At 50.7% G+C, this 23,362-nt stretch overlaps 1 protein-coding gene across 9 annotated transcripts in view; it reads right to left on the bottom strand.

Moving 5' to 3' along the window:
* RBPMS (RNA binding protein, mRNA processing factor) overlaps window positions 1–23,362 on the bottom strand; it is a 144,337-nt gene that overhangs the window by 108,514 nt on the left and 12,461 nt on the right. For all 9 annotated transcript variants that reach the window (XM_045017842.1, XM_045017841.1, XM_045017840.1 and 6 more), the window contains exon 2: window positions 1,930–2,007. In XM_045017842.1, coding sequence (XP_044873777.1) covers window positions 1,930–2,007 — 78 coding nt within the window. The remainder of the gene's footprint in view (window positions 1–1,929; window positions 2,008–23,362) is intronic.

Genomic DNA, 23,362 nt, shown 5'->3' on the forward strand with positions numbered 1-23,362 from the left:
CACCTCTTATGAGCGCCCCTTCTGGTCAGGTGTATTTGCAATCTTTAAACAGTCGCAGCCCTGGCATCAGGTCAGGTCATACCTCCAGGGCTTCCTCCTTGGAGGCAATGGTTTTTGCCTCTCTGGAACCTTCTGCCCCCAGCTGGGCCACTGAGTAGTTCAGATCCCCTTCTGGGACATTTATCATTATCTAATTGTGGGCCACTTCTCCAGTGGCCTACGGGGGGACCCAGGCCTGCCCTCTACTCCGGGGCCCAGCCCAGGGACCCTAAGAATAGCAGCCACGCACCATTGTGTACCTATACAAAAAAATACTTTCAGATCCCTAGGCCACTTCCCCTCAGCCCCAGTCTTCACCGATGCTTCACCCTGACCTCAGGGCAAAGGTAATTTCAGGCCCAGCAGCCAGCCAGGAGCTTGGTCTCGGTTCCCCAGTCCCTGCCAGCACTGAGCTATCCGTGGTGCTGCAGTTCCCTTTGGCCAGCCAGGAGCACCATGTGTACTCCTCTGGCTCCAGCAAGGAACTGAGTATGGTCTGCACTGCAGCTCCTTTTAATATTGCCCTCCTGGGCCCTGATTGGCTGCCCTCTGCAGTCACTCTAGGCTGCTTGGAGGACTCCTTTACTGCTCCTTTCCTAGGACTGGTGTGGCAGGACTCTGAGGCTTTCAGCAGGGAGCCTCTGGCCTAGTGCATGCCATAACACTCACCCATCTTGTTGCCTTAATATTATCTAACTACTTTCAGTTTGACCTCCCTTGCCTACTGGTGTTTACACCTTAAACAATTCCTTCCCTACTGGTGTTTACACCTTACAAGTATGAGTACAAACTATACAGAGTTAGCTTTTATCTTTTCTTTTAAATCAGTCTCTCTAGACCCTTAGTCATTTATTTACTGCCTGAATTCATTCCTGCTTCCTGGCATATTTAGTATCACGAAACCTAGCACCAAATATAGTAGAGAAATCTTACACCTGTAGCTTGCCTTTATGTTAGTACAGTATGAGCTCCAAACACCAGTAGGCCGTGCTACACCACATGCATTCCAAGTTCAAATACCTGTTGCCCACCTCTATCTAAGGCCAAGATTAAAACCCCCCCAGAAATCTAAACTTAGCCAGATTTTCAGAAGTTCTGAGCAGTGTCCAGAGATGTCTATAGAGGGTGCTGGACGCTCAGCACGTCTGAAAATCAGGTTCCTTAGTTAGATGCCTGAACATCGATTTAGGAGCCCGACCTTTGCAACTCTTGGCCATGCTGTGCTTCGTTGGGAAAGCAGAGGAGGAACTCTTGTTTTAAGTGTAAAGTAGTCTGGTTTGAACTAGGCATCACTGCCACTAATTACCCCATAACAGGCATTTCTGTGGCTCCAAAGTGCACGGTATCTGAGTGCGTCATAGACATTCATGGATTTAGGCTCTCAACACGCCTGTGACATAAGGAGAGAATGATACCCCCATTTTACAGATGGGGAAATGAGGCACACATTAATGAAGGGCTGATTGTCAGATGTGCTGAGCATCCCCAACTCAAGTCAATGGTATCTGCAGCTCCACAGAACATCAGGCCCCAACGACTGGTCCAATGGCCCACAGGGAGTCTGTGGCAAGGCCTCAAACTGAACCCAAATCTCCTGAGCCCCATCCCACAAGCCCACCCTTGGCCAATTGGTAGTTGTCTAATGAGTATGTTAAGTAAGACCAAATCTATTCCTGACCCCTGGCTCACACCTTGAGACACCTCTCCCCACTCTGTACTCAGCCATTCGTCATCACTGTGTGTTACTCACATCGCTTGCACCCCCTTTTGACACTAGCTATATAACGACATGGCCACGTGAGTGGAGAAGTGTGTCAGATACGATACGCTCCTCTGAGGAGTACATGTGTTTTCAGATCCCAGCACTCCTGCAGAGCAGACAAACAGTACCTTGAAGGGTCTGAACAGCAAGTAGAGCTCCCGCGGTTTGATGTCCAGGGGAAGGCCGCTCACAAAGAGAGTCCGGACCTAGAAATCAACAAAGACAAACATGCAATTGAAATACACATCCAAAATCTACTGCAGGCTTTGAAATTATCCAGACAATCCATATGAAGAACCTAATTAAAACTTGCTTCAGGTGTAAACACAGATGCCTCCTATAGACTGGTGCGAAAGGAGAGAGATGCACTAGTAAAGATTCTTTTGACCTTCTCCTGAAAAGTTTTAACACTCACAAGGTTTGCAGGAGCTCTTTGAAATTTGGCAGGGGACTGTTCCTTGGGTCATGAAGGTGCCTTTTGCTGGCCTCGGGAAATTCTGTCCAGATGTGGCTGTTATAAGTGGTTGACAATGGCCATTGCCTGTCTGAGGTTCACACGGTATATATAGCCTGTTTTTGGCAGCACATGAAAATCTCTCAGCATTATGAAGACTCCTGGTTGGCAACTCCATAGTTAAGGCTGAGTTTTAAATTGGGCTTGAAATGGGTCATGAATTCATGGTTTCCCCTAAAAGTAGGTGACCAATTGGCATTAAATTTCGCACCAGATTAGTTTTTATGGTCCTTTGATTTTCTATACAGTTTGTTTGGTTTTTCTATCTAGATTTTAATGGGAAATCTTTGAGCAGCACAGCTATTGCTTTAAACACGTTTCTCCACACAGCTCTTTGAAGAGAGGTGAGTCCTGAGTAGATCTTGTGCAACAGCTATTTAAAAAACAGAATTTGGACTGATGGTCACTTTTAACTATTATTCATGCTAGAACTGAAAACGTATGTACTGGGCACCTAACCCTGATTGGGCACAGCTGGGCACACAGAAACCTGATTGACTGACTGGGGCCAGGTGCATGCAAAACCTTCTCCATCAGGAGCTACACTTTTCTTTCAGACTTTAGCCTACAATGGAGAAGTTTTCACCTGCAGCTGCTGGTGGATAAAATCTTCTCCGCCGGCAGCTGCACTTCTCTCCCACTCCCCTAGAGGTGTATCCCCCTCCTATCCAACCCCTCTCCAATTCAAGCATTAAAAAAACCTAGAAAGTTAATGCACAAAAATCTGCACCCTTAACTCTGACCGTAGAGATGCCAACCTTTGACCATACCTCTTCACTGCCATTCTGTAACACCCCTTTGCCAGGCTACCCTCTCCGAGCAGAACCAGCTGCTACACCAACCACCCACAACTCTGTACCGTAATCTGGGAAAGGGGTGTGCATGATGAATGGACAAAGGGAGGCAGGGCCATGGCTACAGGCTCTGCTCCAGCAGCTTTCCACTAAGGTGCGCAGCCACAACAGGGGTGAGGGCAGTATAAGCATCTCTATGGAATGGAATAAAACAGGGATACACCCTGGCTGCAATCTGGCTCCACCTGGCCAGCTAAGAATGCCCCAGTATCTGGGAATTCTCAGTGGATGCGATGCTGGCATAGCTGACTCCTGTGCCAACTTCCCCTGCCGGTACCCAGCATAGGAGTGGAGCGCCCCTGTGTTGCACCGATTTGTAACCCCAGTACAGTCCCTTGGGGGCCACAGCTGGCTGCCACAAGCGAAATTAGCCTTTAGGCTGCTATAACTTATGCCAGGACCCTGCACCAAGCAACTCTTGGCATAGAAGAGAGTCTGGGCTATAGAATAATTCCTGAACGTGAACTGGAGCATACGGGCAACAGCAAGATGCCCCTTCTGAAACGCTGTCATTCATAAGTAGGGCCCTACCAAACTCATGGTCCATTTTGGTCAATTTCATGGTCATAGGACTTTAAAAATTGTTAATTTCATGATTTCAGACATTTAAATCTGAAATTTCACAGTGGTGTAATTGTAGGGGTCCTGACCCAAAAAGCAGTTGGGGGGAGGTAGCAAGGTTATTGGTTGGGGGAGTGTGGTACTGCTACCCTTACTTCTGTGCTGCTGCTGGTGGCAGCGCTGCCTTCAGAGCTGGGCAGCTGGAGAGCGGTGCAGAAGTAAGGATGGCATGGTATGGTATTGCCACCCTTCTGCACCTCCACCTGCACAGCTGGGCCTTCAGTCAGTAGCTGCCACTGTCTGGCCGCCCAGCTCTGAAGGCAGCAGCGCAGAAGTAAGTGTGGCATGGGATGGTATTGCCAGTCTTACTTCTGTGCTGCTGCTGCTGGCGGGGCGCTGCCTTCAGAGCTGGGCATCTGGCCAACAGCCACTGCTCTCGGGCCGCCCAACTGTGAAGGCAGCGCAGAAGTAGTGGTGGCAATCCCACAACCCCCCTGCAACTCCCTTTTGGGTCAGGACCCCCAATTTGAGAAACACTGGTCTCCCCCGTGAAATCTGTATAGTATAGGGTGAAAGCACACACAAAAAACCAGATTTCATGGAGGGAGACCAGATTTCACTGTCTGTGATGCGTTTTTCATGGCCGTGAATTTGGTAGGGCCTTATTCATAAGATAGCTGCACTGTAGCTACTGTGATTCATTCGTTGAAGACTCTGTACTGCTAAAAATCATCTTCTGCAGAGGTGCTCCTCTACAGCGTGCAGACTTCCATTTCAGGATAGATTCTTCCCACACTGTCTGCAAAACAAGATGTACCGGAGAATCTACAAGAACCACTGTTCTGAAAACAATGTCCGCAGGCTCGTTGAAGATTACCCCCTGAACAAGTTAATTTTAGTTTGCATCCACACAGGGGAGATACAGTGCAGCACTTTGGTGCGTGCTGCTATTCACAACTCCATAGTCCAAACTGCGGGGCAGTGTAGATGTGCCCTGAGAAAGGCAAACCAAACCACTTCGTGCTCCAAGAATGTGGAAGGGATCATGGTCAGTTTCAGTGTTTAAAAACCCCACTTCTCTGATACAGCAGCACCCTTTAAATTGCACATCCTGATTTACTACAATTTCCTTTTTAAAACGTTCCAAGGATTTTTCTGCACCACTGTTTATGTTTAGAAGGGTCTTTGGGGTGAGCCTTGGCCAGGGTGCCCCATCGTAAAGATGAGGACAGCTCGAGTGAATCTTACTTCCAGAGTTCAGCATTAATTAGGAAATTAGAACCTACCCAATGAAACCCATCGGAAGTCTTCAGCTCCCATCGACACAGCAAGTCAGACTGTGCTGGTAGCTCATATTACTCTAAAATAATGCCCTGACCGTGTTCTGCCTAGATCCCTTCTGTAGACAGGATCACACCATGTTATAACCTCATAACCATCCTGTAGAGATTAGGTGCCCATGGTCTCCCTGGCAGTGAAATGGAGTAAATAAGCCCTAAAAGCCCACTTTTTGTTCACACAGTGGTATGAGATAATAGTCAAATCCTCTTCTAAGCCTGACTGACAGTTATGGTATGTCTACACTGCATGCTGCAAGCATTTCAGTATAGGCACTACCTATGCTGATGGGAAGGGTTCTCCCAACGGCAGAGGTAATGCGCTGCCCCGAAAGGTGGCAGCTAGGTGGATGGAAGAATTCCTCCATCGACCTCGCGCTGGCTACCCCGGGAGTTGGGTTGGTCCAGTTACCTCTCTCAGGGGTGTAGTAGCTATGCAGATGCAATTTCCCAGTGTAGACCAGCCATTGGCAAACGTGGTATGGTCCTTGTCCTTAATTCAAGGTACATCCTGACATTTAATCATAGAAATATGCATTTTCAGCCACGTGTTTCTTTCCTCTCTGGGTGGGGAATCTCATCATAATCTGCTCCCTTAACTTGCATCTTCCTTGAAATCATATTTCAAATGTCTGTGTGAAACACTCCGCTCTGAGGCTAGTCAGAAAGACATGAATCCTTGCTCAGAACACCCACGCTTCCCCAACCCTGGAGTAGCTCACTACCCCTGCAGCGCTCCAAAGAGATTTGCTATCAGTGCCTTGCCTTCCGGCCAGGGACACTCGAATACACACTCAAAGGCTCAAAAAGCCAAGAGGGACAGTCAGAAGAGGGGGAATTGCACTTGAGGCACCCGCCTTTTAAAGGGGAACCTTTGCTCTTTACATTCTGCTGGTCAAACAGGACAGGGCTATACACAACAGGCTTCCCCGCCAGTCAGGGAGCACATGGCCCACTGGCTTGGGGGCAGACTGGGGCTTCTGTTCTTAGGTCTCCCAGGTCAGCTTTGTTGTAGTCAATGGGCCAGATCCCCAGATGATGGAAATCAGCTGTAGCTCCATGGAGTAAATGAGGCAGATCCACAGCTGGTGTAAAACAGGTCACCGGCACTGGAGTCAGTGGGCCAGGTTCCCAGCTGGTGTGAACTGACATAGCTCCGCTGGCGTCTATAGGTCAAATCTCCAAACGATGTCAATCAGTCGGAGCTCCACGTTTGCCTAGGCTGACTTACTCAGCGGAGGGTCTGGCCCATGAGTCACGAGTCCATATACCGAGCTGTGGGGTGTTACAGTGTTGCTCCCAAGAGATGTTTCAGCCCTTACTCCTCCTTGCCCATGGCCCAAGCGTCTGCCTAGAGAAACGCGTCTGCATTACCACTCAGCCACTGGCATGTCAAGGTGGAAGCTGGAACGGGAATGTAACAAACTCACCCAGATGTTTGCCAGCACTGAAAATAGCCCAATGTTTACATTTCCGCAGGGAGGCTGGCAGCCTTACAGAGACTATCTTGAAGAGAGAGCAGGTGAGTAGGGTGACCAGATGTCCCAATTTTATAGTGCCTGTCCCAATTTTGGGGTCTTTTTCTTATATAGGCTCCTATTACCCTCCACCCCCTGTCCTGATTTTTCACATTTGCTGTCTGGTCACCCTACTGGTGAGACGGGGTGGGGAGACTCCCCCAGAGGCCAGGCTGCTGGGTCTGGGGAGGAGTGTCAGAGGGTGACCGGCCTGGTGTAGGCTTGAAATGCACACACACTCCACCAGTCTCTTCTCAGTTTCACCGGCGCCCCTGGGCAGAAGCTCCTTCATGCAGCAAGTCTGCAGGGGTCACAGACACAGGGGACCAAATGCACGTAACCAACAAGGATCCCCAGACATGCCCTGGTACAGGGAAGTTTCCAGTTTTCAGGGACACATGGCGGCTCTGCACCAGAGTTCATCTCAGCTCTGTGACCCAGGGCAGCTTGCCAAAGAAAGGTCTATCCAGCCTGAAATGTACCGCAAACGTTTTTAGATCACTGTGTTATTGCTCGATGAAGGGGAGTTTCAGCACTGAGGCAAGCTGACCTCAACACAAGGAAACCGCTGCTCTCTCTGCAAGCATCTTCTGGGTGGAAACAAGAGTCAGGCTTCTCCATTCATGTGCAAGACAAATATCAGCAAACTCAGCCCCAAGTAAAAATCTTACTCCACCCCGCATGTGAATGTGAGTTGGACTGTCTGAGCAGTATCAGGATATCTATAAATTGAAGAGGGAACAGGAAATGATGAAGGAACATACAAGTTATCTAACAAAGACCTGTGGCTTTTTAATCAATTTCCAACCAGGTGGAGAGGTGAGCATGTTCTGTTCTCTGCTACTGCCAGATATGAAAGGTCACAGCGGTGCCCATTCCTCTTCGGCTTATCCAGCAATTTCGCTCCAGACCACCGTGAAATTGATTGGCCTCTCCCATGCTTGTCCACCCAGTAAACACCAAAACCCGGTTAGTATTTCCTTGATGACTGAAACTCAGGGGTAAGGAACTGAAACCATCCCAGCATGTCAAGCCTGTGTGTCTGGCTGGCTGGGCACAAATGTCAGTGTACCCTGACAACATGAAAGCCAGACAGACAGAGAGGCTAGGGAGGGATCTCTTTCTCTCTGAGCACCTTGCCGTATTTAATGTGTTTTTCCTCACACACCCGTCAGGCAGGGTAGACCTGTTATCCCCATGGCACAGATGGGATCTGAGGCACGGAGGACGAAGGCTCCTAACTGTCATGGATTTCAGCAGAAGTCAGGCGCCTACAGACCTTAGCGGGCCAAGGAGACGCAAGGAGTCAGCAGGAGGCTGCACTGGAGTGAAGGCTGCCTAGGGTGGAGGAGGGGAATGTCTGCTTTTAGTGAAACGCTCAGTCAGCCCAGCCCCCGGCCAAGCTCGTGTGCTCAGATGCCCATAAAACTGCCAAGTCAGGACGATTTCTCTTCTTTACATTTGCTTCTTCCCATGCAGATAACCGATATCTATCCAAATCTCTGGCTAGTTCTGGAGTGTGAGCATTCCGGGTTTGTGTGACAAATAACCCCTGGCTGACCTACAGGCAGACAGCTATTAAATGGAGAAGGGTATCCTAGTCTGGCTACACCTCACTGGCCTGGTGCACGCAGCTCTTGTGTCAACGGCGGGGATAATTCTGCGGGGTAGCTCATTTGATATCTGTCAGCTGTGACAAAGCGAGACATGACAGTGCACAATCCAGCTCTATTAGCCCATCGAGGAAAGACCTGAGAGCCCAAAGCAAGTTCGCTGGCTGTGGTGAAACCTGGAAGAGACAAGCCAGGCACCGCGGTGACAGACGAGTGTGGCTGCTGCCCTCTGTGCCAACATAACAGACAGACCCAGGGAATCTTTCTGCCTGGGCTTTACGGCATTCTCCACTTTTCAGTCCGTTAACGGGCTTTTATCAGAGTCATAAACTGCTTTAATCGGGAAGCTTCATAAACGCACACACAAGGCGCCAGCAGCAAACTGAGGTCTCTTCTTCTTTCTCTATAGATATAGATGTATGTATGTATTGCTTTTGGACACCAGGGGATGAGTCTCAAAACCGGTGGCCTTTGTTTCTGTTTCGATACCTAAATAACGTGGCCTCACTTTTCAAAGCGCTGAGCTCCCAGCGGCTCCAATGGGGTAAAATCCAGGTTTCTAGCCCACAAATCGTTCTTGTGGCTCTTTTCAGTACCCTCTCCAAGTTTTCACCGTCTGCGTCAGAGGGCAGACACCAGAGCTGGACCCAGGCTCCAGTAATGGTCTAACCAACCGCTGTCTGCTACGTAATACCACCTCATTTCTTCTGCTTCTACGTCAGTCATCTCCCTTCCAGATGTGCTGAGCTCCCACTGAAGCCAATGGGAACTGCTAGTTGCTCAGTTCTTTTCACAATCGGGCCACTGACTTCCGAGTTAGGCTCTTATTTTTGGACCTCTCAGCCTCCAGTTGCACGGTTTGAGCCAGGAAATGCCCACGTTAAGGTTGCCCACGCTGCGTCACACCCAAGACACTGACTTTGGGCTTGTCCACACGGAGACATGGTGCACAGCAAGCCCAGGTGTGCATCTTCAGCACCTCCAGCCTGCCCTGTCCGCGTGGAGCCTGCTGCCACGTACTCACAGTTCCCTGGCGTGCACAGACCTACTGCTGCTTGGAATGTGAGTACGGCCATGTGCACCCCCGCACGGTTAGCACGCGCTAGCAGGGTCCACACGGACGCTTAGTGCGTAGCAGGCTGGTGCGCTGCAGAGATACACCCAGTTTGCCACACCCGAAGTCTCCATGCAGACTCTCCCAGACAGTGCGCCAGCAGCGGGAAAGAGCAGGGCGTGGCCACGGGAGACCAGCAGCAGTCACCAGGAAGGGGGACGCCCTACCTCAGTCATGACAGAAACTAGCGGGCATGACGGAGTGAGCATTAAAGTGCATGGGGAATGAACAGGGCGGGGAGAAGCAAGGGGGGAAGGGCAGGGTTAAGCTGATCTTGGCTTTTATGGTATCCAACTAATGTACAAAGTGATCAAAACCCTGGTTGCTTTAGGAGTCCAAGCCATCACCCTGAAATGCCCCTAGGAGCAACCATAGGTTCTCAAGCCTTGGCTGCGTGCAGAATGGAAACATCACATCTAGTGTGGACAAGCCATGGAGGGAATCCTGCCCCCTCGGAAGCCAATGGGAGCTTTGCCAGAGATATCACTGGGGTCCAGATCCCATCCAGGATGCTCAGGGCCAATGTTGGACTTTGGAGGGACGTCTTCTGGTGACAAGGTGGAGCCACCTACCTCATTTCACCTATGATCTCAGCCAGGTGCGGGGTGAACACCCAGGTCCCCACTCGCTCACCGCAACACTTCTTGCAGGGCCCTGAGCAGATTTGTTGTCTTGTGAAATTATCTCCAGGGCGGTGGGGAAGCATCCATACCCTGGAACCTATCACTGAGGGAAACTCATTCCTTGCACAGACAGCCTCGCTGGATTCCTTGTTTAATCACTCCTACCTCGGTGACCCCAAAATGAAGTCATCAGGAACTAAGTCAAAGGAGTAAGACTGAGTCCTTTGTCCCCTGACATTACTGCTGCTCAGGAATGCTGGGCTTCACCTCACGCCCTATGAGTCCTCACTGGCATGGCTGGACCTGCATGCTCCTCCGTCCTTTGATGTAGGATGGTTTCAACTTGCAGCACACAAACAAGAGACTCCAGTTAATATTAGACCCAGATCTTCCCCGCAATCAGCAGCCAGAGTTACTGACCCCCGACGATCCCTTCCCTTTGTAATTACACTTGTACTGCCAGCCAGAGCCCACAGCACTTCCCCCCGTCCTTCGGCTTTGTAATATGTAAGCTTGCTCTGTCATTAATAACCTAACTCGGGACGTCGGCTCCGCTCAGAGATTTCTCCTGATGCTTTATAACAAGGTCATTTAGGCCTAAAACCCCCAGCCCAAGGTACTGATGCTACGATTTGTCTCACACTGTGCATTGCACGAGTTACAGAATAACCAATACAGAGCCTAGCAACGGGGTTAGAATGGCCATAAAAAGGTCCATCTAGCCCAGTGTCCTGTCTTCCAACAGTGGCCAATGCCAGGTGCTCCAGAGGGGATGAACAGAACAGGTAAATCATCAAGTGATCCATCCCCTGTCGCCCATTCCCAGCTTCAGGCAAACAGAGGATACGGACACCATCCCTGACCAGCCTGGCTAATAGCCATTGATGGACCCATCCTCCAAGAACTTATCCAGTTCCTTTTTGAACCCTGTTACAGTCTTGGCCTTCACAACATCCTCTGGCAAGGAGTTCCACAAGTTGACGGTGCGTTGTGTGAAAAAACACTTCCTTTTGTTCGTTTTAAACCTGCTGCCTATTAATTTCATTTGGTGGCCCCTAGTTCTTGTGTTACGAGAAGGAGTAAATAACACTTCCTTATTTACTATCTCCACACGAGTCACACATAGACCTCGATCATATCCCCCCTCAGTCATCTCCTTTCCAAGCTGAACAGTCCCAGTCTTATTAATTTCTCTCAGAGATGCCCCAAACCCGGGACACCCAGCCTCTTAGGGAATCGTCACTGGGCCAGAGGTGTGTAGCCACTCGGCTCCTCCCCTAGCTCTGGCCTTTCGTAGCTGAAGCAGGCTAGGGCAGGCTTTGCCAGGGAAGCCCCTAATACCGAGGGAATTCCTTGGCAGACAGATTCAGCTGGTTTAGGGCTCCTTTCTGCCAGTGTAAAGGGGCCGTATGGGGAGCATGAGCTGGGCCATTCTCAGTGTGGGAGTGACGGCGATGGAGCCATGCCTGGGAGCCCCAGCACGACAGAGAAGAGAGGCTTTCCTGACCCGTGTGGGCTACGCTCCTGCCTCGGATGTTAAGCCCAGATTCTGCCACCCTCCCTCACTCTGAGCAGCACCTTTCTCTGACGGGGGGAAGAAGTGGGCCCTTCCTGGGCCTCTCTTCTGGATCCAGCCGCAGGTCCATGGGTACTCGCTCTGGGGTTGAGAGCAGCCCAACCAGCATGGGGATGACAGCAGCAGGCGCAGACTGGGAGGCGGGCGGATGTTAGTCTGATAACTGGCAGCTCTGCCCAAGAGGGGAGAAGCATGGTTCTAGTCACCAGGCCGCTGGCTGTTTCACTACAGCTACCAACTCGGCTGGCTACTGATACAAGCATCTTTCATAGAATATTAGGGTTGGAGATCAACTAGTCCAACCCCCTGCTCAAAGCAGGACCAATCCCCAGATTTTTACCCCAGTTCCCCAAATGGCCCCCTCAAGGATTGAACTCACAACCCTGGGTTTAGCAGGCCCATGCTCAAACCACTGAGCTATCCCTCCGCCCTATGTAACCTCATCACCTAACTCTGTTACTTCCCTTCCACAGACGCCCCTGCCTTGTGTCCTCTTTGCAGCGGGAGCCGGGGAGCGGGGATGCCATCCCGGGGCAGGGCAGGACTGGCCCATGCCCACACAGAAAGGATTTGGACAAGGAATGCAGCAGCTTTGGGCAGCCATACGGGAACCGTCTGAGTGAGCGAGTGAGCGTTGGCGGACCCTTTAAGAAGGAAGAGGTCCAGAGTAGAGTGTACGGGTGGAGAGTCGACAACGAAATTCATTTGAATTTTATCTTTGTTGCAAGCTTATTTTCATTTCTTATTCCTTTCTTTCTGGATAACTACCCAGCGTATTGGGACAGAAGATTAATGGCTTCAATAAAATGCAACAAGACATTCAGTTTGTTCCAGGAAATCAAGAAAAACAAAACTAACCGGTACAGAAAACATTTCTGGCCCTCTAGCCTGACATCACTTACACAAGTGTTCAGTCGTTCCAGAATAATTGGGGAGGCCTCATTAAACAGCTCCATCAGTATCGGGCAGTTGAGATTTTCAGTTAAAGCAGAGTTTAAAACCCTTTAGTGTTATTCATGTTTATCAAATGAATTTGCACCACTTAGGCTCAGGGTACAGATTTCACTCTCTTTGAAGTTGCAAGCCAGTGGAGTCTGTGTTCAGGAGTCTGAAGGAGTTGCAATGACTCCTTTCGGGAATATTACACCTTGTGTCGGATGTCCCTTTCTATCCTGCTAATCTACAAATGGTTTTAACACCCTTGAAACTTGATGTGGCTGTACCGTAAATAAAGCACATACAGAGGCTGGGTAAAAACACCGAATGCAGCACAATGAGCCCCAAACATTTAAAATCAGGCGTCAGGCCCCAAAATCATGAGATTGTTAAGCCAATCATGAGATTTTTAAAAATAACAAATTCTTTGTAGCTGCTTTCTGGCTTCTGAGTGTTTAGGAAGCAGCACCTGAGTTGTGTTTTCAAGCTTTTTTCACAAGGCCTGGCAGAAATTTTTCTCTGAAATGAAAGTTGAGATTCTTACCAAATCCCAGGGCTCCGGCAGCTGGGGTTTGAGAGATGCTCCCTGTGACGAAGTGGGACTGTTCTTAATGTTTCCTCTGAATACTGTGTGGGTGCCTCAGTTTCCCCAATGCATTAAAAGTCTCTAGTGTGCATAAATGGCTCACAATCTGTCTCCTAGCAACAAATGGCCAGGGCCCTTCCCCCACTGCAAGGGGATGGCTAGTGGTGAACAAAGAGATCAGGTGACCTCCTGGCCGGGAAAGAGACAAAGGCCAGAAAGGAGGGGCTGGAAGGGGTTTCAGCTGGGAGCTGGCTGGGGATGGGAAGTGAGGGCAGACGAGGTTGTCTGGCTTGCTGGGTCCCAGAATGGACCTGACTGAGGGGTCCCGTTCTCTGTACCTACAAGCTCTGTTTTAGACCGTGTTCCTGTCGTCTAATAAACCTGTTTTACTGTCTAGCTGAGAGTCACTGACTGCGAAGTGAGGGTGCAGGACCCTCTGGCTTCCCCAGGACCCCGCCTGGGCACACGGAGGGGCATATGCTGTGGGAAGCGCACGGAGGGGCATATGCTGAATGCTCCAAGGAGAGACCCAGGAAGGTGAAGCCGTGTGAGCTTCTTGCCCTGAAGACAGTCTGCGCCAAGGGAGAGGAGACTCCCCAAAGTCCTGACTGGCTTGTGGGGAGCAGTTCCAGAGCATCGCCCAGGGACTCCGTGACACACCCCAAATCACAAGACTTGCAATAAAATCACCCAGCAAGGCTATTAGCCTTCTTGTCAATACCAGTCTATTCACGCCAAGGAAGCAAATAGATACAGAACTGTCTAGCTACTGTTGACGTCTTCAATTAAACAAATCGTCCCATGCCCTCCAGGAGCCAATGAGGGCTTTTCTCCCCTGCTGGTGGGCCCTGCTGGGGAGCTGAGTGGCAGTGGGGACGAGAGGGCAGCTGTGTCAGCAGGGAGATAGTAGGCAGGGAGAAAGACCCCAGGGAAGCTCCTTTTCATTGTCCATGGGGATGGTGGCCAGATGCCCCAGCTTCTGTGTTCGCAGCTTATCCCCAGCAACACCAACCCTGTGTGCGCAAAGTCAGGCCTCCCAGCACCAGGGGATTTTAGGAAACAGTCAGGGAAGTTCTGGGGGTTTTGCCATCTGGTGCTGGAGCCTCAGTTTTCCTGCTTTGATCCATCACCAGGAGGGCCAGAAACTTACTATTTTTAAATGGAAGCTAAGAATCTAATGTACTCACATGACTCCAGGAGCTGGGGCTTTATGAAAATGCCCCCTGGCACAAGCCTAGTGAGAAGATGCCAAGTTGCCAGCACTTTTTCCCCCAGGCTCTGCAGCATGGAGAGCGGGCAGGGGAAGCAGCAGTGTCTGCTTGAGGCAATGGAAAACTGCACCCCGAAGCCACATGTTCAGGCTCCCCAGAGTGCCCTCTGGTGACTGTCAGACAGTACGGCACCAGCAACTGCCGCTTGGCCCGAAAGCTGGAGCTGAGAGCTGCGAGATCACGAGCAGCATTTTAAAACACTGCAAAAGCCACGAGATGTGAGAAACGGGCGGCAACTGGGCACCCCAGGCCCAAATTCCTCTGTGCTCTGTAGACGAGGGATCCAGGCTATCTTGGCCTGTCACGGAGAGCCAGTCCCTGGACAGCCCAACAAGCGCCGCTGGCCTTAGCAGGTGGCCTGATTAGCTGCAACGCCTGACTGGCGGGAAGAGTCAGCAAACTGGCTCTTAAGCCCAGCAGCGGCAGCAGCAGCAGTCCTGGCTGCGATTGCTCCTGCCCCTGCCTCAGATGCGGCCTGCCTCACTCTGACTCCTCACCTCTGACTTCAGCTCTGGCAGCTGGCCTCTGCCCCAGTTCCTGGCTACTGACTCCTGCTCCCACCACTAGGCACGGCTGCCCACGTCCCGCTCTCTGACACCCACAAAGGGCAATGCCAAAGCCTGCAGGCTCTCGGGCAGCATGGCACTGCCTCTGTTACCGCAGAAGGGTGTCTGTATGGTAACGCAGTCCTGGCATCTGGCTGCTAAACAGAGAGTTTCTGGACCAGATTTTCAGAAGGGCCCGGCCCCCACATTCTGCCACCAACTGCCCAAAAAGCTCAGCTGGCACCTACCTAGAGCTGCTGGGTGTCAGAAGTGTGGACACCCGGGGTCGCTCGTTGAGAACAAAGGAGGATTCCCCCTCCCACAGCACTGAGTGCCCTAGTTGCTGCAGGCAGGCCAGGCCAGAGTGTCGACAGAGCTTAGCAGCAAGTCCAGACAAGCAAGACATAGGTGGCTGCAGAGATCTTTACAGAAGTTCATCAGGGGACATCTGGACAAAGCCGCAGGGAAGATGGCGAGCTCGCAGAGAGGCTGGCGTGCTGCAATCTCATCTATAATCTCGCTGGCCTGGGGCCAGAAATGTACTGCGAGATGTCAAAATCACCATAAAAGGAGAAAGAGCCAATCCCAGTGCGTCTCTGTCAGCATTTATGTGGGATGTTCGTCTGCAAGGGTCAGATACGTGGCTCCAGAGCAGTTTAACCTGACTTTCATTCCCTTGCCATGAGAGCCAACGCTCCGCCACGGCTTCATCGGCATTGACACACGTCCGATCCCCAGCGCCGAACGCACGTTCATGTTTGTGTCCAAAGCAGGAGCTTTAACGACCCGTGTATAGGTCGGAATGAGCACTATGCATGCAGGCTCGGGGACTGAAAAGCGGACGGTCTGGTTCAGGGCAAAGCTATCTCCGCCATAGCAGACTGGTATCCGTCGTGGAGGGGATTCGGATTCAGTGCGCCCAGGCCCCCTCCAAAGACACTGCCCATGGAGGACTAGCGGGCAGCAGCCCTCTCCAGATGTTCCATAATCTGCACAAAGGGGCATGTGGGAGGGCTGCTTCTGCGTCCGAGCACACCCATCTGGCTCCATGCCCTGCCCACTGAGGAGAGAGATCTTTCCCGAGTGTGCTGAGAGGCCAGGGATACATGCTAGGGCTGCACAGCAAGCGAGCCAGCAGACTGGACTTTGCATGCCAGGACCCAGTGCCACCCCTTAACCAGGGTCCTCCTGAACCCCAGCCCTCTTTCTCCAGGTCCACTCCTCACACTACACCCTGGGTGAAGGGTCACAGCACCCGGGCAGCATTGGGAGCCGCCAGCTGAGTGGAATAAAACAATCCAGCAGGCATTTGAAATGGCGTGTGCATTCCAGTGACCTGGCCAAGGCTGGGCTGCCTGGGAGAATTACTGGAGCCCCAGTCATGGCCCACTCTAGGAGCCGCAGTGTCGGGAAGCAGATGGGGGTTGAGAACATTCAGCTCCCTTTGGTCGCTATTAGAAATCGGAGTTGGACAGTTGTTAACAGGTGAATTTACAAAAGAAAAACCAATTTTTTTCACCCCAAATATTTAAAAAGCAGCATATCATGTACAAGAATCGTGACACCCCACCCCCGCTTCCTAATTGTCCCTGAATTCTTTCATTCCTCATCTACCCAGGAGACAAGCCAGCTGTGTCCTGTTTGATAGAGCACTATTTCTCATTTATTTATTTTTTAAATCAATTACTAATACAAACCAGCACTTATTCACTCATCCTGGGTGCTTCGTTTTAGTGATTTCGACTTCTTTGCAATGATGTAAAGTGACTAAAATATGTTCTATCATGACAGAGTTTTCTTTTAAAATCACATTTACCAGGGAGCCCCTTGCTGCAAAGCTGGGATTGCCAACCCCAGACACTCAAAAATCCTGAGTCTGCCCTCAAAAAATTAGGGGATTGGCTAAAATATCGAAGATGTTTTTAAGAAAATAATGCATTTGGTTTCTTTTTCTTTTCTCTCTGGTGCCTGAATGCTTAGGTCAGGCTCGGGTCAGATTTTCAAGCTTTTCTCTGCATCCACAAGGGCTAGAAACTTACATTTTTTTAAATGGAAGCTGAGATTTTTCACATAATCCCAGGACTCCGGGAGCCAGGACTTCAGGAAAATCACCACATATCGTGAAATGTACAAATGAGCAACACTGAAAACAATATGAAAAAATAGAGCTGGGACCTGACACCCCAAAATGACATTCTGCTCACACTTTCTCCTCTCCAGTCTTACACCCTTCAGCTCCGGCTACTCAAAAACACAATGGACGGCTAGCGCTCTAGGGCCAGACTCGACCAGCCCTCCTCATGCGGCGTAGAACCTCACTCTGTTATTCATGGAGTACCCGAAGCAGAATCAGGTCCATAGCCGAGGGAGTGGCATAGAAAAATAACCAAAATTCCCCCAGAAAATCCCACTGTTCTCTAACACTCACTGGTTAAAATCTGATGCTTGGTTCTCTCCTCTGGAGAAAACAGAATGGGTTTTCACTGAAAACCGATCCAATATTAAAACTCTATCATCCTAAGAATCATAGACTCATAGACTTTAAGTTCAGAAGGGACCATTATGATCATCTAGTCCGACCTCCTGCACAACTCAGGCCACAGAATCTCACCCACCCACTCCTGGAACAAACCCCTGGGCTACTGACGACCTCAAATCGTGGTTTAAAGACCTCAAGGTGCAGAGAATCCTCCAGCAAGTGACCCGTGCTCCACGCTGCAGAGGAAGGTGAAAAACCCCCAGGGCCTCTGCCAACCTGCCCTGCAGGAAAGAGAGAGACGGATTCTGTTCTCACACAGCCGCAGGATTGCTGACTACGTCACTGCTGGGCTAGACTCTGCCCTGATTGCACCTACGAACGTGGAGGGAAATAACTGAGGGCGGGTGCAATGCGCCCAAAGGATCATGACTGCTGGGGGTGATGTGAGAGCCAGAAAGAACCCAGCCCGGCTCTCCGAGCACAGATACTGCCTCACTGGGAGGTAGAACATGTACATTTTGCCTTGTAAACTGAGCACCTTTGATCTAGGGTCACTGAGTCTCCAGGCTGAAATTCCACAGGGCCACTTTACAGAACTGCACTTTGGGAGCCACTTGAGAGGGACACCTCAGCTAAGCACCTTCTGAAAGTCACCCCTTGCTGCCACCAGTCCACTAACTCCTTCAGCCAGCTCTCAGTGAGGCCGAGGGGCAGGATTTACTCTCCTGTTGATCCCTCCCATTATACTCCTCTAGGAGCTTCATACGCTCTTCACTGCTGTTCTCAGTGATTTCCTGGGCACCCCTTCTCTGGCCCTGACGTGGGCTCTGGAGCAACTGAAAGAGAGACAGCCGGGAGTGACGGATGGGAGCAGAGGCACTGGCAGACTGGATCAGATCCGGGGGCTGGTAAGAAAGAATCCCAGAGACCCAAAGAAATCCTGAAATTAAGATCCTCTGCAGCCCAACATAGATTTTATAATTTTGACCTACAGTTTGTTAGAGAGAAAAGTTCTGAGAAGTCCTCTAAAATTAGACTTCAGAAAGCCATGGCATCTCTTTAATAATGCCTTGTTTTCTTTGAGAGTTCAAATTCAGGTCAGCCAAGTTTTAAACTATAAAATTATATTGCGGTGTTAGTCAAGGAGGGGAGATGGGGGAGTGCCGGTTAAGAGTGATCTTTAAAGGATCTCTTATCTGGTGTCTATACCAAAAAGTACCTCTTTCCTGAGCCCATCAGATCATCAGCATTTGGGGCAGGAGGGGACAGGTATTTCTATGACCTAATTTAATCAAAGCTCCACATTTCCCTTCTGCAGACGCCCCCACAGCCTGGACACACAGACATGAAGGTTAGATTTGGGGCTTGTCCGGCTTTGCTCAGGCTTCCACAGTGCAGAAGATTAGGAGAGTTTAACAGAACGTGCAGACAAGGCCACCCCCATCTCATCCTCTCCATCAAGAAGCTACAAGAGGAAGAGCCCCTAGAGTGACCAGAGGTCCTGATTTTATAGGGACAGCCCCGATATTTGGGGCTTTTTTTTTAATATGGGTTCCTATTACCCCCCACCCCCATCCCGATTTTTCACACTTGATATCTGGTCACTCTACCAGCCCCAGAGAAGCAGCGCTGGAAGTGAGACGACAGCTGTCAGTGAACTGTATCTCACTCACACCGCTGCATGCGTCTGGGCCATTCAAAGTCTGCGGCTAGCCTGAGAAACAATCCTGGAATGTGCCCAGGTTCCCTAGATCCAGCAGGAGGTAACTGTAAGGTACGTGCCCATGTGCAGCAAATCACCTGTTAATGCCACTAAAATGAACGACCTTTCCACAAAGTCTTGAAGAAACGTCACAATTAGTAACCACATCCCGACGGGGGTACAAACATTTTCTCAGAAATGGCTGCAACTTTATGGACCTGCTTCTCCACTTCCTTCCCCTGGAGTAGGGGCTTAAGCTGGGTGGTGTGGCTAGGAAATGCGACCAGATCGGAGTGGCGGCGACCTATCCCTGCGTTGTACTGCAGCGAGGGAGCCCGGCGTGGCAGATGGGGCCTGTGTTTGAAGCGTCTTCAATTGAAATCAGTTGAAATCAGACCTAACTGGCGATGTTAGTGAAATGTGAAAATTAGACCTGGCGTTTATATATTTGTTTTGATTTCAGTAATAAAAAGACACCTGGTGAAGGCAGTAGATGCCATGGCATGTATCAACAATACAGCAAACCCCTGGAGCGTAGCATTATGTTACGTTAATGCAGGGGCGGCTCTAGGCATTTTGCCGCCTCAAGCACGGCAGACAGGCTGCCTTCGGCGGCTTGCCTGCGGAGGGTCCGCTGGTCCTGCGGCTTCAGCGGACCTCCCACAAGAAGCCGTGGGACCAGCGGACCCTCCGCAAGCAAGCCGCCGAAGGCAGCCTGCGCCTGCGGGAGGTCCGCCGAAGCCGCGGGACCAGCGGACCCCCCGCAAGCAAGCCGCCGAAGGCAGCCTGCCTGCCGCCCTCACGGCGACCGGCAGAGCGCCCCCCGTGGCTTGCCGCCCCAAGCACACGCTTGGTGTGCTGGTGCCTGGAGCCGCCCCTGCGTTAGTGGAGAAGTCAGGGAGAACATTATTTCTAACACTCAGATCCTCTAGCCCACAAACTGTCTGTAAGATCTACAGACAGCCCACAGGAAATGTGTGCTTTATTCTATTGTTATGTTACACAGCACCCTCCTGCAGAGATTAAAACAGCAAGTAGTGTAGGTCCTACATAAACAGCACTCTGTAAAGCTGCTATGTTCAGGGTGGGGAGTTGGCACCTATAAAAATGAGGTGGAGACGATACACAAATGTAGTTTCTCCACAATAATTCTTCACAAGCCGTGCAGATGTTTTCATTAAACGTTGAAAAAGACAAAGATTTTACATGGAAATTAGGATCGTTTTGCCTTATCTGCAGAGAACATTCCAGGGCCTCACAGTCTGTAGGAAAGGAGTGAAAAAAGCTCCAGAGATAAAACTTTTTTTAAAAGCCTGATAAAATCAGTGACTCAAGTCTGACAGCCCCCTCCTCAGAGTGGTGTTAATTTACCCTGGGAATGACTCGCAGGCCAGAGAAGAGAGTGACCAATCACGGCTCCCTCCCCAGACAGCGGCTGAGCCCCAGAAACAAAGCAGGACCACAGAAACCAGAGCTGACAGCACAGGTTTGCAATGGCATAAACTGGGGGGCAATTCTGCCGTTCATGCTACTTTTCAGGAGCCTGAAGAAGGGGTTGCTAGGGGGCCTAATGCAAGGAAACCAGAGGGGTGGATCGTCCTGTCGCCGCATTTCGAACCGACAGCAGATGCTGCGTTGTTACTGTGACAGTGGAAGAGCAGAAAATTGTCAGGATCAAAAACCAGGCCACACTAGCTCTGCTCCAAGCTGGCTTTTCACAGATTCATCGATTCCAAGAAGGGACCTTTATGCCCATCTAGGCTGACCTCCTGCAGAACAACCTTCCCCAGTGATCCCTGCACCCAGCCCATAACTTGTGGTCGAGCTAGAGCCGCCTGCATGGACCCCTCTGCAAGAGAAGCGCTTTAGCAGGGTTGGAGCGATGACCACAAATACCAGCTCTCATTGCAAATGTACGAGAAGGCACAGGGCGTTGGGGTCTTAAGCTTATCACAGGGTGGAGGAAAAGTACAGAAACCCAACGGCCTGATGATGCCTCTGGGCTTGTGTGCTTGGTTATGACGATGCCGTGTAGCTGACTAAACACACCATGGCAGCTGCAGGCCTCGGACCCCAGGCATCAGCCAAATGAGTGTGCCGCTGTTATACCTGCCATATGTAAAACGTACTGTTTGGAGCCCCTGGGAAAGCATCACGCAGCCGTGTGTGTTTTGGCTACATGCCCAGTGAACATCTGCATGTCGCCCACATGCAGTGGGGTTTGCCTCAAGGTGCAGTTAATACTGGTGGCGGCCCAGTTGCCAACTTGAATAAAAATTCTTCACCCCTTATACGACTGAAAATGAAACCACCTCTGAGTGTGTCTGGACAGAAATGAACGATCAGGAATTGTAACTGGCAGGGAGAGGAGGCGAGCAAAGACTCTGGATTATTCACCCCAGCAAAGTATGGCCAAGGGTGGTGTTTCCATTTGTGAATCCCCGGCCTCGCTGGGAGGCCCTCACACACACACACTGCTGTCTCTGCAGTGACCTCTAGCTACAAACTAGTGGCAGGAGTTGGTGCAGTGGCTCAGAGGTGACACATAGGGACACAAAAAGGCAATTTGAGATTTTGAAATATGGAAAATTCTTAAGTTTCCTAAAACTCAATTGATTTTTCTGATTCAATTCAAAAATCAGGCAGAGCCTCTTCTCTGGCCGTAGGTGAAATTGTATAGTGCCTGGGGGCAAACTTGGGACAGTGGGTTGAAATGAGGCCTGGCAATCTCAACTCCTGCGCTGCCCTGTCCTCGTCCAACCCACGAGGAGTCTCCAGCCCTGCTTTAAACCAGGCCAGGCTACCGCATTTTAACCAGAGCTTGGCCAGCCCGAATGGTGGAGGGCAAAACGTTTTAAGCTGAGTTTGCAAACTATGGTCACTCCAACAGAATATTGCTTTCAAACGCGCCACTCCCATGCTGCGCTCGCACAGAGTCAGCTGGCACTCACCCGTTAGGCCCCAGTTGTGCCATGCAATCGGTTAGTGCCACCCCCTTGCTAGTAGATTGCAGTGCAGGACTGGGGCCCTGACCCAGATCCTCCAGACTTCTCCCCACATCTCACTCCTCCCCTGGCTACCCCAGTCTGCTGTGCCTACAGGTCATCACGCTGCCTCTCTGGCTGAGCCAAAGCGATCCTGGGCCCGACTGCAGACTACATTACACCTGGCACGTTCTAGCTGTTCAAACAGCAGCAACAAAATATTTGCATTCATATTCTCTGGAAGGTGAAAAACCCCCAGGGCCTCTGCCAATCTGCCCTGGAGGAGAGAGGGAGACGGATTCTGTTCTCACACAGCCGCAGGATTGCTGACTACGTCACTGCTGGGCTAGACTCTGCCCTGATTGCACCTACGAAGGTGGAGGGAAATAACTGAGGGCGGGTGCAATGCGCCCAAAGGATCATGACTGCTGGGGGTGATGTGAGAGCCAGAAAGAACCCAGCCCGGCTCTCCGAGCACAGATTCTGCCTCACTGGGAGGTAGAACATGTACATTTTGCCTTGTAAACTGAGCACCTTTGATCTAGGGTCACTGAGTCTCCAGGCTGAAATTCCACAGGGCCACTTTACAGAACTGCACTTTGGGAGCCACTTGAGAGGGACACCTCAGCTAAGCACCTTCTGAAAGTCACCCCTTGCTGCCACCAGTCCACTAACTCCTTCAGCCAGCTCTCAGTGAGGCCGAGGGGCAGGATTTACTCTCCTGTTTACCCCTCCCATTATACTCCTCTAGGAGCTTCATACGCTCTTCACTGCTGTTCTCAGTGATTTCCTGGGCACCCCTTCTCTGGCCCTGACGTGGGCTCTGGAGCAACTGAAAGAGAGACAGCCGGGAGTGATGGATGGGAGCAGAGGCACTGGCAGACTGGATCAGACCTGGGGGCTGGACATTTACTGACACAAGTTCAAACCCCTATAACTGACTGCACAGGGTTTGGCAGAAATACAACTCCAGTTTTTCAATGAATTTCAGGTAAACTGGAGCAACTTCAGTACAGGCGAGTCCTCATGAAACAACCCTCCCAAGTTTCCACTTGGGTCAGAGTCACAGTCGTGGGGGATAGTGATTTAACAGTGAAAGCTCAGCTGGGGAATTCAGTCTGTACCAAGGGATGGATCCCAGGACAGATTCCCTGGCTGCAAAGTGGGGGAATCTTCAATGTTCTGTTTAGAAATGACTTCTCGTTTTGACGTTTGTTTTACTGTAATTAATTATAATGCAATATAAAATAAGAAAAACACTCAAAACTGCAACAAAACATTTTGATTTTTTTCATGTTTCCGATGACCTACAATAATCCCCCCCCCCCCCGAATTTTCATTCCACGGGA

This window comes from Mauremys mutica, chromosome 5 (genome assembly GCF_020497125.1).
Source record: "Mauremys mutica isolate MM-2020 ecotype Southern chromosome 5, ASM2049712v1, whole genome shotgun sequence".
In the NCBI taxonomy this organism is placed as follows: Eukaryota; Metazoa; Chordata; order Testudines; family Geoemydidae; genus Mauremys; species Mauremys mutica.